Source organism: Semicossyphus pulcher, unplaced genomic scaffold (genome assembly GCF_022749685.1).
Source record: "Semicossyphus pulcher isolate SPU_LCO1_2020_fin unplaced genomic scaffold, fSemPul1.0.p SCAF_2, whole genome shotgun sequence".
Taxonomy (NCBI): domain Eukaryota; kingdom Metazoa; phylum Chordata; class Actinopteri; order Labriformes; family Labridae; genus Semicossyphus; species Semicossyphus pulcher.
The window spans coordinates 22484909-22499500 of record NW_027211693.1 but is presented as its reverse complement, the minus strand read 5'-3'; the positions used below and the strand labels follow the sequence as shown (position 1 = coordinate 22499500).

Sequence of the window (14592 nt, the reverse complement as noted above, 5' to 3'; positions counted from 1 at the left end):
TATTTTTTCCCTCCTTCAATGTTTCTATTTGCTGTGTCGAATCAGGAGATAATCACTACAGTCCGGCTGATCCTTGAATTGTTTCTGATCAGTTTATCCTGCCGCTGTTGCATTTTGTTCTGTAGCTGTCAAAGCTCGCCCAGTGCCACTGTGCCAGCCTGTTTTTGTGCTATGTGAAGACGTCCACAGGGCTTCAGATTTGTAATCAAGTCCATGTTTTCTGTCTTTCATAGTTCTGGACTTTATGTGCCTTGGATTAAAAACGCCTTTGTAACATCAGTCAGGTGTGTCTGCTTTTAACCAGCAGATGGCGCTGCGGAGCCATAAACATGATCCAACAACAGACGCAAGATTTCATCAACTTTATTTCATCCAGTTAATCTAAACATCAAATCACCCCAGTGTACTGCAAAACAATCAAATACCATTTTAAGTCATAGTATTCTTTTTAAAAAATATGAATTTCAATTAATGTAAATGACTTCTTCCTGCTGAGTCGCCCCGTCTCGCTTTGGCTGTTGTGACATTTGGTAGATTGAAGCTTATGAATATGTTAATTTGATACTTTTGGACACATGTAAGGAGTTAGTTCTCATCAGAAGCAGTCAGAGGTTAATAGTCAGAAATAATGTCTACCAAAAGGAACGTTTAGTTTTCATCTTTTTTCCTTCGCTGATAAAAGATGTACAGAAAAGCATCGTGGTCAGGAAACTGAACGACTTTAACAAGGTCTAAAAATGTGCAGCATTTAAAATCCGTTACGACGTTGTGCTTTTCTCGACTAAAACACTGCAAACAGCTGTGACTGGAGAATGCTACATTCAGTTTACCTTTAACACTAGGATAACAAACTTCACGTCAAACCAGCTGGGGAACAGCTCCGACATCTCTCTGGAAACACTGACGACCTAAAGTAAAGTTACTTATACAGCAATATATGCAAGTAGATTTACAGTATATTAAACATTTAACACCTTACAGAAATTACACACCATGATGAGCAAAAGATGCAAAAAAATCAAGTCAATGTTCACAAGCATTAATGAGGTCTTTAAATTTGAAATGTAAATGTTTGTATTAATTAGATCAAATGATTTGAACACACTAAATCCTAAACATTTCTTTAAGGTTAAAAATGAGGATAAGTTGTTTGGGAGTTTTGTGGCTTCGAGTCCATCTTTTTCTGTCCTTTGTCTTGATTTCTAAAATACCCAATGATAAATCATGCAGGTTGCTGAACCCTGTCTCTGACCCATAATTATCTTTCACACAGTAAAATACAGTGTCAACTTAATACATCATCAGATCAACATGGCAGCCTTTTGGAGGAGAGCCATCTGGCATCAGGTCCACAGTTTACACCGACTGTGTCCAAACATACCAGACGCACATTATCATTTCCATCCTGAATACAGCCGGGGAGGAACGGAACAAAAGATACGACATCGGACTGCACCTGCTTTATCGGCTCACCAGGAGACAGCCCTGTGATGTAACGGCAGGTAATAACTAAAGGTGTACTTTTGCCTCACTTTTACAGTTACATATAACAAGATACTGAGCAGGAGTTGATAACGATTCTTGATTTAAGTTGTGATTGATTTAAGTTCAGACTGAGAAGAAAGTGATCGCTGGAGTTTAAAATTGTAAAAGTTAAATCTAAATTACATATTAGATCTTTTTTCAAATCTATATTAATGTACAATAATACTTCAAAACAACATAATAAAGCTGCTGCTTGAATCTAAAATGGTTCATTTTCTGTTTAAATAATCAAACCTCTTCGGATGCTGCGTTCAGGTACACAAGATAAATACCCATTAATCTGTGTAAGGCATGAATGAGTTAAATTTTAGCCATATCAAATACTGTGAACCTAAAATCCCGGATTGACTTGTGGAGATTAGGGATTATGTAAGTGAGAACCAGTGTTTGTCTAAAAAAAGATCATTAATAACACTTTCTGTCAACACTGTTAAGTTCTCCTGAGTGTTGCTGGGTTAAATATACAGGACATTTTACGGGTTAAATCCCATGATGCTCGTGTGAGGAGTGGTTTGTTCATGCATGTTTGGCAAGCAGAATAAATAGTATTTTCAACACTGATTATTATTAAGACATCAAATAGCACCGTGTTGGCCCATCAAAGGTTGCCAACACCATAGCATCACATTAAATAGGGTGGATCCCTGGAGAAACGTTTTCAGGTTTAAGATTACAGGCTCACTGAACGTCCCTTATTTGGCAAAACGAACTGAATTAAAGTAAAGTGAAATAACACTGTCAGGTGTCGGAGGTTGTAATTGTCGATAAAATAACGTTAGTACAGATTTGGCAGATGCATGAGCTGCAGAGGTCTTTAAATAATCAATGTTCTGATTATAATCAAAGCAGGTAAAAAAAAAAACTGACTGCCAACCTCAGGTAGGAGAGAATGAAAATGGTTTGGCAGCGCCATGCGACTTACAGGTCACCAACTTAAAAAATACTGCACAGAAAAAAAAGTCCACTTAAAAAAAAAAAAGCCTACATGAGCCGCTGAACTGTATCTGTCATGATAAACCTTTCACCCGGCCCAGTCTGAGAACAGCTTCTTTAGCAGTTACAATAAAATCAACAATCACATTGACAAAAGCAAACATCTCATTACACAGAGACTGAGTGACAGAGGGAGTCCTCAGATACCCATCTGAACGCTGGAAATGAGGAGACACAAACTTAACTTTGGCACACTGAATGAGGAGGGCTGGCAGAGAGGCGAGGACTGAGCCTGCAGCTGTGTTATGGCAGTGTTTGGATGAGGGGGCCGCACACTCATAGCCCTTTGTTGAAGTAGACCCTCTCCACTCCGGGGTGGTTGGCCCGGATCTTCTCCTGCAGCTCCGGCTCCAAGCGGCTGACTGACATAGAGCTGGAGCGGGCGAAGGAAATGCAGGGGTTAATGGGTCGAACAAATTTAATGTAGAGGCGGTTAAGGATCATGCAAACTCTGCGCATATTCAGCTAGAGGGAAGGCTCAGAGAAAGTGTTTATGTTTCACTCACCTCTTCTGAGGGAACAACGCACAGCACAGTGGAGTGGCAAACACCAGGCTGAAAAAAGAAACACAGAGGTATAAAACATACAGTCACAGTCCAAGTGTTCTGACAGGAGTGAGGCTAAATTAAACTGTGGTAACAGCAAGGTAGTTGTTCAATGTAGAGCTGGACCAGTTTTTTATGCTGATACTTCACTGATTTTAAAATAGGAAATAATGTGAAGACCTTTCCTAAATTGCTTGTGCCTCTGTAAAGGTACTGAGAAAGCTGCTTTCTTAAAGCATTAGCTTTATTAAAGAAGAATGAACATTATTATACATTCCACACTAGTTCTAGTGCAAACCATCGTCTACTCAGCTGCTCTGCTACAGGTACTGCTGAGGGTACTGTGAACAATGAGTTGAAAGATAAAATGATGATTTTCATTTAAATAAATGTCTGTGAAGTCACTATCACCAAATGAGGTACCACAATGGTGACTGAGCCTATGGCCCACTGATGAAAGCCTTTGCATTTGCAGTATATAGCATTATTACAGACTGGGTGTCTGTGGCGACATTCCCGGAAACTATCACATGCGGCGCCCAGTTAGTGACGCGTTTTCCATCAGCCAGCAGTGGTTGGTCTGCCAGAGAGGGTGGGCGGAGCTAAGCGGCTGCTTTTCCACTCTCTGCAAGTGTTGCGAGTAAACAGTAATCTACTATGGCTGAACAAACAAAGAAAAGATCGATGACTACAGATACAACTTCAAAAATAAGTGAAAATCAAAAGAAAAAGAAACAAATTGGACGCTCAGATGAAGGCAAACAGTCTAAAAAGGAAAGCGGCAGTCAGCGAGGAAATTCAAGAGTTACAACCGGAGCCAACTGTGGACGTCACACATGCAACACTGTCTAGATATCTGGGAAGTGTGCTCCCGCAATTAGAGTTTATCACCATAAAGAACAAAACTGAAATCCTCGAGATTACAACTTTAAGACTAACATGGCCCTCCATAAAGCTACGCTACATGCTGCTTTTGTCTGTTTTAATAAAGTACAAATATAAACTCAGAGGAAGTCAGGACAGGATCTGCTGTAAAACTCTGCCTTCTGACTACTGCAACCATTTTACTGTATGTTTAAGTGAATCACTGAGAAACAGAACTGACACTAATACATAGAAAGATAGGCTCTGTGATATTATTAAAGGAACTTTCACATCTTAGCAGCACATTCCTCAGGAGATCCTTCACAATAACCTGAACAGAAAAGTTCAAAGTGGCATAAATCTTTGGATTAGTGACATTTGTTTCCCTGCTGAAAGTAATTAGGTTGAATGGGATTTCACATGGCTGCTTATCAGGTGGAGCATCTCTGACGACTCACCAGAATCCCACCAGGCTGACTTGAATAGGTGCACTCATCCATGGGAACTTCTGAAAAGAGAAAATGAGAGACACAAAAGCGGTGCTGAATTCCCTCACTGCAGCGGCCTCATGTCTGCGCTGCTTTTCATTCCTGTGATGTGTGATTACAGAAAGAAAACCGAGGCGTAGACACACTGTGGGACATGAGGTTCCAACCGTTTAACTCAAAGCTTTGTGGTAGTTTAAACCTGTGATGATGGTGTTAATGTTGAAGAGGTTCCTGCAGGAAAATGCTGCCCTCTGTAGTGCACTCTGTGTCTTAAAGCATGCAACTAATACAGATATATGCGTACCCTCAGAAAGGCCTTCTTCTCCAAATGGTTCATTAAAAACGGGGGGATAGCTGCAAAGACACAAATAGAATTTTGCTTTACAATTTCAACTTGAATTGTAGAAACAGAGTTGGTGGTTTTAAACTTCACAGCAAGGACTGACAATGCAAAGACATTCATACCCATTCCTGGAGACGCCATGAGGATTCTGGAGACCACGACCTGAGAGATAGCCTGCTGTGCAGCTTTTGTCGACTCCCCTAACCTGTTGTCATTCTCATCTGTTATGGGAATGCCGTGTTGAAGTTCTCTGTGGACAATTAGCAAAGCAAATTAAATCAGAGGAGTCCAGCTGACCTTTTAAAACAACTGCAAAGAGGAACGGCCCTTAAATCTTTGTTTCTGGAAACATTTTCAAGACTAGTGTTGTGTCCTCTCAAGGTTAAAGCCATTATGTACTGAAGTGCTTTGCTTACCTTTGTCTCATCAGTGGGATGTTGATACAGTTAGCAGCAGCTACAGCAGCAAACGGAACAAACCGTCCAATCAGGGGCGAGATGTGCTACAGCAGAGAGGAGGGAGGAAAATGTATACTTAGCACAACCACTTTAACCCTTCAGACAAGTGTAAGTCTGAGGTTATTGCAGGTCATATTCCAGATGTTGCACATGTCGACTTTTCTATGCAGTCGCTATAAAAGCTGGAAGGACAACATGCCGATACGAGAGCACGACCCTGTACATAACAACGCTTTTGTATGGCAGAGACTATTTGTGCGTGGCTAACTTCATGTCAGCATATCCATGCGGCTGAGGTGGATACATTAAAATGAGATGTAGAATGGGGTTAGATGAACTGATACCTTTGTTAGTGCATTTAGTCCTAGAGCGGTGGCAACTGCCCCTGTGGTGGCAGACACATAAGCTGTGCCAAGCTGACTGCAAACAAAAGAGTCACCGGTCACATCAAGCAGAATACACACAGAAACTGTTGCATTAAAAGGGTTAATAAGAGCTGGTATCAGAGTCAAAGCGTCCGTTTCCTACCTGACTGTGATTGGAGCATCACCGCTCCTGTTGGTGTAATTGACTATTGCGTTGAAAGACTGATTGATCCACTGCCAGAGCAACACCGCTGGAGTTGTCCTGCAAGATGGAAAACAGTGGAGTCATTAGCACAGACAATGTAGAGAGACAACAGAGGAGAGGAGAAAATTTACTTTATTATGAGTTTAAATTATGCAGATTAAAATGCTTAAACTAATATTTCCTTTCAAGATGTCCTTCAGTTATACATAAAAATGCACCAGTATTATTATTAGTAATAAGTAATAATATTACAGGGGTTTCTAACAGTATAGCACTGTACTTTTCAAGTGTCCAATTATACCTTGATAATGGGCAAGTATGTACAATAGCTGGACCCCGACAAATGAGCTTTGTCAGCTTATTGGAATTCAGCCAACCTTCATTCCATTTCTATGAATGTTTTCCTGCACACACATTTCAAAATGCACTTTTTGTATTAGGTAACGTCAGTAGTAGAAGTAGTAGTTGCGACTTCAGGAAACACTAAAAGTTGCTGAGAGTCTGAGGTCAGAATTGGATAACCTTGTCCGTGTGCTAACAAGCACTTTGCTCTGACCCACAAAACTTTATTAATGAAATATCAACCAATTATAATGCTGCACAAAATAAAAGGCTAATCAGAATAATCACAGCGATCAAATTAAAGTGGTTAACAAAAAATGGCTACCTACTCGACCTCCATCTCCATCCACACAGGTTAACACCTTAGCATGGTCACCTTCCACAACCATTTAACCCAAATCTCTCATTATACAACAGCTAGTTCAAACCGAGTAATCTGAATGGATAAGAGGCATTCCATGAGTGCTGATACAGAGTATAACATCACCAGGACTTTTCACTGTTTGTATCACTCCGCCTCAGCCTGGTGTTCTGTATACTGTTAATTAACATTACAGCAGACCGTGTATGTCTACATTGATCAAGCTGGTACCTCTGAATCACACAGCAGACTTTTATTTCACTGACAAACAGATAAATGTACATGATAAAACCTGATTGACGACCTTGAGTGTGATATTGCTTGAATATTCTCCACTATACTATAACAAAAACAAACTATCACCAACCTTATAAACATTAGTTACTGTAAAAATCAGCATTCTACATTTATTACACTCACAGCCTTATAATTAATTCCTGCATGATCTTACTTGTAAAATGTCATCATGCATCCAGTGATGGTCATGTTCATTGGAACCTGCGCCGACATGCGGCCGATCAGGATCATCTTCTCCCCGGTGTCGGGATGGAAAGCCGAGTCAAAAATATATTTGGCCCTCCACAGTTCATCTTCTGTCAGCCCTGGAGAGACTATACCTTGCCTGGGAGACAGTAAAGGCAACATTTAAAGCACACTCTTCTTGTAACAGAATTTTACATCCTGGTTATTGGTAAATTGCTCCTGCTAGTGTAGTTGCACCTTTATTTACCTATAGTCAGTGATGACTTTGTGTGCATGAGCTAGTTGTTCGTTGGTGAGGAGGATGTTCCTGGGGTCTGTGACAGTGAAGAAATGTTTTGCCCGACCTACGAAGGTGCTCTGGTCCCAGCGGGGCTCCTTGATGTTTATGGAAGTGGAGAGCTCTGCTGCCATATTTATCTGGGGAAAGAAGGTGTTAAATTCATCATATCAGGGATTAAGCCATGTGTAAAAGTATGTAGGAATAAGGATTCAAATCTCAAGGACTTTCACTCGTAAATAAAAGGAAGCAGGAAAGTCAGTCTGAGATAAACATGCTGTATAAAAGCACAAACTGTCTGCACTGTAACATTCAAGTGTAAGGGTAAACAATAAAGAATAACTGTGTTTTATTAGGCTGATATTAACTATTACTGTCTCAGGGTTGCAGGGCCCTGCTCCAGCTTTCACCTTGAAAGTTACAGACCTCCACTTCTTGTTTTCATTTGCAGACACAAGTCAGCGTAGGAGGACTCGTGAAAATAAAAGCCCCTGTCTGGATGGTGCCATGGTGCTTATTCAGCATATTGTTGCTATGGTGATGGCTGACCTGACACGAGGGTTGTGTAGAACTAAATTGCAGAGCCCTATTATGGGAGCAACCAACCCCCAAACTATGGCTGAAAACAGCTCTTTGAATGTGACAAAGCCCTCTGCATGCAACTAAGAAGAGTTGCATTAAACCAAAATCTGCACAAGGGTTAAGTAAGCACAATATGTTATGCAATACATGGATTTCATTATAATTAACAATAAGTATTTAGTAAAACCTTAATGCAGTTATGACTTCACAATAAAACAGCACTTAAGAGTGGCCTGCACTGGATGGACCCCTATCAAAAACATCACCTCTGTGGATGTGCATGCTCATTCTCCCCTGTGTGTGTGTGTGGGTCCATGTAACCCAGTCTGATCTGGTTTTTAACTCTTTGCTTCATTCTTCAAATCAACTAGGGTGACACTAAAGTGCAGCAAGTCAGTGCAAGGATCTGCAGCAGCAGCAGCATGATGAAACTCCACCTGAAATTGCACCAAAGATGGCTGCTGGATTGACATGACTACAGTAAAGTCTCTTGTTTGCTGGCGTGCAGGGAGCGTGCTGTCTCTTTAAATTGAATTAAACTCCATGGGGTTCTCACGAGATGACAACAAAACACCCCTTCTTCTGAGTTTATCCTATAAAAAACTGAATCAATGGATGTTTTGAACAGTGTTACTGGGAACTTACTGCTGTTAATAACACTAGTAAATTGCTTAATCACTAATGAGGGTGATATCTGAGAATGAACTTTGGACTAACATGGCCTTTGATCCACAAACCCTCAGCTGCTTCTGCCCTCACTCTCAGCCAATCAAAGGCGGCCTGTGTGGCTACACATTAACCTGCAATTCACAACATCTCCTTACAAAAAGGTCACTGAAATACTGCATGGAGCATTTTATAACAAGTATTTTAACCTTCATTTCTTGTATATCTGGCATCTCTGGCACTGGATAAATCTGCTTTCTGTCTGTGGTCGCAGGGTAAACATGCTCCCTGACTGGATACGGTTAATTGTTCAGCCCGCCGTAGACCAGTCAAATCTGGACTGTAACTGGAGGTGTTGTTGCATCTGAACAAAGCGATTTTACAATGACCAAACATTAAAATGAATGAATAAATAAATAGCATCATTTTAAAACGACTAATCAAGTACGGCATCTTTCCAACAAGATAATTGTCCAGCTGTGCGCCCCAGATTCAACTAGTATCAGCCTGCCACATCCACACATCCAGCGGGCAGCTCGGGCAGACAAATCAGGATAATGACACTTTCCCCGGATCTCAGACACAAAGTGCACGCTGCTCTTTTCTATGTCGACGTCTTGCTGAATCCATTTAAAAAATATGGACAGGTTACTTACTGCACTGTGGGCTCCAGCGGTCCGCAAGAGGTGTCCCTGAAAGGCTGCAGCCAGCTAATTTTACATGCAGCAGCGTCAGAGCACGGAGAGGCACATCCCCCAGTGTCAGGAACCCCGCCGACAAAATAAAAGCCCTTCCTCAAGGCAGCAATTAACACGGGAGAAGATCACAGCTGGAATCATAAATAACCAATCGATTAATATCTTGAAATTCATTATTAATTTCTACTTTTTTCATGAATCGATTAAATCTTAGGTGAACATTTAAGTTGACAAATTATGTAACTTCACATAGATATTTAAACGAGGCTTTTATTTTCAGCAGTTGACTGAGCGTTACATCCGGTAGTGCTCGGACATTTTTGTCACATTGATTCACAAGCAGTAAATCATTAATAACTGGTAAAACTTTGGATTTCCACACACTCGACTTTATGCACGTCTGCCTGATATTATTAGGAGACATAAATAAAGTGTCCCTTACAACACAAAGAAACATTCCTTGGTTCATGCAAATTAATTTTATAAAGGCATGAGGAAAACGTATAACAGAAATATAACACAATTAAAAGCAAACTGACTCCCCTTTTATGTTTCAAGACAATGACTTACAATGACATACTAAAAACCTGTAATATAAATATAATTAAATTCATTGATAAATAAAATTACTCAATTTCCTGCACACATTTACAGTCAGGCAGTGGCTGATAATTGTATCAGTTGATCATTGGCAGTTTTCAAGAGACTGTTTCCATCTAGTGGTGACAGGCGAGAGGGATTATGCCACAAACTGTGCCTGAAGGAAAATAAATGACGAAGCAACTTCAGTCTTTATTTCATATAGCTGTGGCTGCAAAACATTAAGTTATTTCTTTTACAACTGACGTCATTTATACCAATATTATCCACTGAAATGAATTACATTAACTCCCATTAGAGACGGCAGAGCAGAGAGAGAGCTACTTACACTATAACAGGGTATAAAAAAGAACATAGTCTGTCAGTGTTGTGTGATAAAAATCAAATACAAAAGTGCAAACAGATTAATGTCCGACGTCTACCCCATCATCTCACTTCACAAAATAAACGGTTGCGCATCAGTTACAAAAAGAAAATAGTTCACGTTTAATTACTGCAACCTTTGATTTGAGGCCATGCCAAGTGAAAGATGCAGAAGGATACTGTACGTGGCAACACACTCTGGTCATCACCAACACCCTAACATAAAGATTACTTACATTTAGTCGTTATTCTCAGCATTAGTTCACTCATGTTTCCTGACAAACCAGCAGGTAATGTGACGGTATTGTTCATAGTAGCAATCATTTCTAGCATTAAAAACATCATGCACAGAGAGGAAAAAGTTGAAAGGATGGTGGTCTTTAGCTAGATGTGATAGTTTCCATTTCATTGTGATTATGGCACACATTTTTTTCAGTCCATGGGGTTATGAATGCTTCTTTTCTACAAGGTTTAGCCTCTTTTGCCATCCTCATCAGTGATCCTTACAGGAAATAGTCCGGCGTACGCCGCGTCACATGCGGCTCTCCTCTGCGTGGTGCAGGGTCAAACTGTAGGCTAAAGCAAGCAAAAGGCAGGATTCATCATCAACTCACTTTTAATTATTGTTAAAGAAAATCAGAAGAAAAATTGACATATTTAAATTCAAAACTGAACTTACAAAGAGTATTTCAATGTGTCATCAAGTTCCATGATTGCTGCCTGGTTTCCACAACGATAACAGTAGTTTGGCGCACTGAAGATCGTCACTACATTGCGGTCGTGGCACCAATTATAACCCTAGATCAAGAGATGATTTGCATGTTACCTTTTTTAAATTAACAACATGAAATTTAAAGGTTGCAACTACTGTGTCTCCAAGAGAAAAAATTTAATTACAAAGTCCAAGTACCTCCATCACCAGCTGGTGGGCTCTTGAAACCAAAGTTAGGCCGTTTGCATGGTTGAAAGTCTCAGATATGTCCTGCCCGAAGGTGTAACCTGCACCACGGGGCGAGATGCCCCAGCCACCACGGTCGTCTGGGTCTGACCATAACAAGTCACACATTGGACCCTGAAACATAAAGGAAGCACCAGAGTTTTTTAGTCTACTTCATATGCGGAACATTATCTGTCCAATATCAAGAACTTCAGTTTTGGGAAGCCATAAAACTACAAACTTTATTGGAGCTGCAACTAAAAAATAATTTACATAATTAAACAATCTGATTATTATTTTATTATTCTCACTTGATTCATACATTTTTAGGAAATTGACAATAAATTAATACCCAAAGCTCAGTTAACTATCTTATTATAAAAGGGAAAGTATTAAGTAATAATATTATCTTAAATTATAAATAAATATTTTTCTATTGTTTAGCTGTACACTGAATTTGTGCATGTATAGCAGCCATAATGTTTTTGGAGCAGCCTTGCAGCAACATTCACCATAACACTCAACATAAATGTTTTAACATGCATATGTAATAATGACAGTAAATAACAGTATAATAAATCATCTAGAAAGGCCTTCAAGGGAAGTTTGCAGAATTTACCTCATGAGGAACCTCCTGCAGGCGATCCAGCGCTCTGATGTGTTCCAGTGTGTCTATTGAAGGGGACAATCCTCCATGGAGGCAGAAAATCTTACAGAAGAAGGGAAAATAAATGAGGGTGCACCCGTATCTACGTATGCTTGACATCACATGCCACATGTTCACAAATACAATCTTACCTGGTTATCTACCAGTGCAGTGAGGGGCAGATAGTCAAACAGATCTGTGAAGTACTTCCAAACATTGGCATTTCCATATTTCCTTAAGCACTCGTCGTAGAAGCCATACACTTGTGTGATCTGTCTGCTCTCATGGTTCCCTCTGAGAATTGTGATTCTTTCGCGGAAACGAACCTACAAAGAAAAAAATTTATTCATCACCAAAATCAAAAAGATCTATGCTCCGAAGTCATACCCCAGTTGTTTCTAATCTTTTATCACAGAATCTTTGGCTTATTTTTTACCTTAAGAGAGACCAGCAGAGTAACAGTCTCCACTGAATAGTAGCCTCTGTCAACATAGTCCCCCATGAAGAGGTAGTTGGTGTCTGGAGACTTCCCACCGATCTTAAACAGCTCCATGAGGTCATGAAACTGACCATGGACATCTCCACAGACTGTCACCGGACATCTCACCTCCTGCACATTGGACTCCTTTGTCAGGATCTCTTTAGCCTTAAAAGAATCCCAGAAAACAGCAGTGATGCTGAATAACAGGTTAAATAAGCAGTATGGTGCAGTGTAGGAATCTACAATGGCCATATTTTATGGCCACACAAGTCTCATTAAAGCAATGAAAAAACTCAATGATCATCCTGTTTCAGGCTGTTTAGACTACACAGGTGATTATACTGTCACTATGATAGTGCCAGTGCACTCCAGTGAAGAGGCACCAAGAGTGGGCGTAGCTAGGGAAAACATATTTGCAGGCATGCCCCTCCATCTTCTTGGCGACTGGTTTCCCTTCAATGTACTGCGTGCAGCTTCAGTCAAATGGTGTGCTTCAAAGCAAGGCCACATGCATTAGCTGACGTTAGTCCAGGCAATGATTCTATTAACGGTTCAGGAGATGTAACGGCTAACGGTCCGCTAGCATCATGGAAAGCTAATGACTGATAGCTGCGCTGCCTTCCTGCGCAAACCTTACCTTTTCGCACAGGACTTTAACCTGATTCTCTGTCAGCTGTTTGCACTCATTCAGTTGTTCTATCCATCCGTCCAACTCCTTGGTAAATGACTTGTCGTCCATGCCTGGTTTGCCGTCAGCTAATGAGCCGAACAGCTTGAAAATTCGGCAGGAAAACCTCTCGCTATTTTGTTCGTTTTGATGGCCCGGCTACGCTACGTCCTAGCGGGCTCCCTGGTCATTTGCTGTGTATGTGCACGCGCGCATGTGTGTGCGCTACACGAAAACGAATGCGTCAACTGCCGTGCGTCCCTGCAGTTTAGTGGGGACCAAAATATTTAGTTCACATCCAGATAAAATCATGTAACCTACCCATCCCTATTAAATAACCAAGATAGAGTTATCTCTTTGTGTCGCAGAGAACATAAAACCACCTCAGATACCAACCCTGATTCAAAACGAGGCTGAGCAGCAAATCATATCTACGTCATTGCATCCATGGTGGACCCTTCAAGAGGCATTTAAAGACAATCAATTGTTTATGTGCGAGTGAAATCATTCTCCCTTCATTTATTTTTCTATTTTCATGATTTAGTATCTCAGAATATAGTTACTCAGTATCTCAAAATAATGACTTAATATAAAACTATAGTGATTTACTTTTGCAAAATAATAATAAACTTTTTCAAAATAGTTACCTAGTATCTCAAAATACTAGGATTAGCCTCAAGATAATGACAAATGTTCAGATTTTTCTCCTAGGCCTGAATGTTGTTTCCATATGCACCAAAGCAACACAAGCAAGTGTTCTTAGAGAACCCAGGTGGATACCATCATTGAATTCTATCTAAGAAATGACTTTATATGAATCAAAATTTTACTGGTTTTGTAGTAACCGTATAATATCATACTAATCCTCTGGACATGCACAAAATATCCTTACGATGGTCACTGCAAATACAAAATATGTTGATATTGATAAGCATCTGGTTTGATAAATGACTGATAAATAAATGAGCCTATTTTTTTATAAAGATGACATGTATTGCACTTAAACATCTATTTGGAATCCAGTAGCCTAGTAGCCTGCAAAGCAATATGGTACAATACAATGTCAATTTTTGACAATATCATATAGACAAGTGTCTTTCATGTTGCTGTTACATTTGTTGTTGCATTCATTTAGACATCTGTCCACCCTCTTTAATTTCAGGAACTTTTTCCTTATGTTTGCATAACAACCCTGGAAATCCTTTTAACCCAGAGCTCACTGTATTTCTTGCAGCAGGTGTGTTTTTGTCTGACAACAAAGTCTTTCATAAACTTTTTATTAACTTAGAATAATCAGTTCACTTTGCCACATGTAAAGGAAAAACTGATTTTCACCAAGCAGAAACAACACAGAGAGAGAGAGAGAGAGAGAGAGAGAGAGAGAGAGAGAGGGTGTAAGCATTTCCAGAAGTAATGCATGTTAGTGATATTAATAGATTAATAGTATCAATGCTGGTAAAATATTGTGCTGGACTGCATTGTACTCACAGGTGTTCCTTATTGTGGTCTGCAAGGACAAATGTGCTTCAACAGCCCAAAGCATCTCCATTGAGCGAAATGTGCTGCAAGTTTATAAATGATGCCAATTCCAAAAAAAAGGGGGAAAAAAGAAATTGTAACATTGTAAATGATGCCAATTCCATAAAGTTCAGATAACCAGAGATGTAACATGTGAAAAATGTT

At 40.0% G+C, this 14592-nt stretch overlaps 2 protein-coding genes across 2 annotated transcripts; both read right to left on the bottom strand.

Moving 5' to 3' along the window:
- Positions 1 to 2732: 2732 nt before the first annotated feature.
- sfxn1 (sideroflexin 1) lies at positions 2733 to 9244 on the bottom strand. The gene is made up of 11 exons (XM_069669597.1): positions 9174 to 9244; positions 7240 to 7409; positions 6961 to 7131; positions 5765 to 5863; positions 5581 to 5656; positions 5195 to 5280; positions 4901 to 5028; positions 4740 to 4789; positions 4406 to 4455; positions 3045 to 3092; positions 2733 to 2911 (listed from the first exon to the last, which is right to left on the bottom strand). The coding sequence occupies exons 2-11, from the start codon at positions 7401 to 7403 to the stop codon at positions 2815 to 2817; spliced, it is 969 nt and encodes a 322-aa protein (XP_069525698.1). The 5' UTR covers positions 7404 to 7409; positions 9174 to 9244; the 3' UTR covers positions 2733 to 2814.
- A 221-nt stretch (positions 9245 to 9465) lies between these two features.
- Positions 9466 to 13123, bottom strand: LOC138597981 (serine/threonine-protein phosphatase 2A catalytic subunit alpha isoform-like). The gene is made up of 7 exons (XM_069669601.1): positions 12880 to 13123; positions 12198 to 12407; positions 11914 to 12087; positions 11735 to 11824; positions 11089 to 11250; positions 10858 to 10976; positions 9466 to 10754 (listed from the first exon to the last, which is right to left on the bottom strand). Exons 1-7 carry the CDS (start codon positions 12979 to 12981, stop codon positions 10682 to 10684), a joined length of 930 nt encoding a protein of 309 aa, XP_069525702.1. The 5' UTR covers positions 12982 to 13123; the 3' UTR covers positions 9466 to 10681.
- Positions 13124 to 14592: the final 1469 nt, after the last annotated feature.

Excerpts from the sequence above, each read along its gene's own strand:
- sfxn1 (XM_069669597.1), bottom strand. The coding sequence starts at position 7,403 with ATGGCAGCAGAGCTCTCCACTTCCATAAACATCAAGGAGCCCCGCTGG. Across the intron at positions 5,281-5,580 it reads GACTAAATGCACTAACAAAG|CACATCTCGCCCCTGATTGG; the intron begins GTATCAGTTCAT and ends TCTCTGCTGTAG. Across the intron at positions 4,456-4,739 it reads AGAAGAAGGCCTTTCTGAGG|AAGTTCCCATGGATGAGTGC; the intron begins GTACGCATATAT and ends TTCTCTTTTCAG.
- LOC138597981 (XM_069669601.1), bottom strand. The coding sequence starts at position 12,981 with ATGGACGACAAGTCATTTACCAAGGAGTTGGACGGATGGATAGAACAA. Across the intron at positions 12,408-12,879 it reads TTAAAGTCCTGTGCGAAAAG|GCTAAAGAGATCCTGACAAA; the intron begins GTAAGGTTTGCG and ends GATTCTTTTAAG. Across the intron at positions 11,825-11,913 it reads CTGCACTGGTAGATAACCAG|ATTTTCTGCCTCCATGGAGG; the intron begins GTAAGATTGTAT and ends TTCTTCTGTAAG.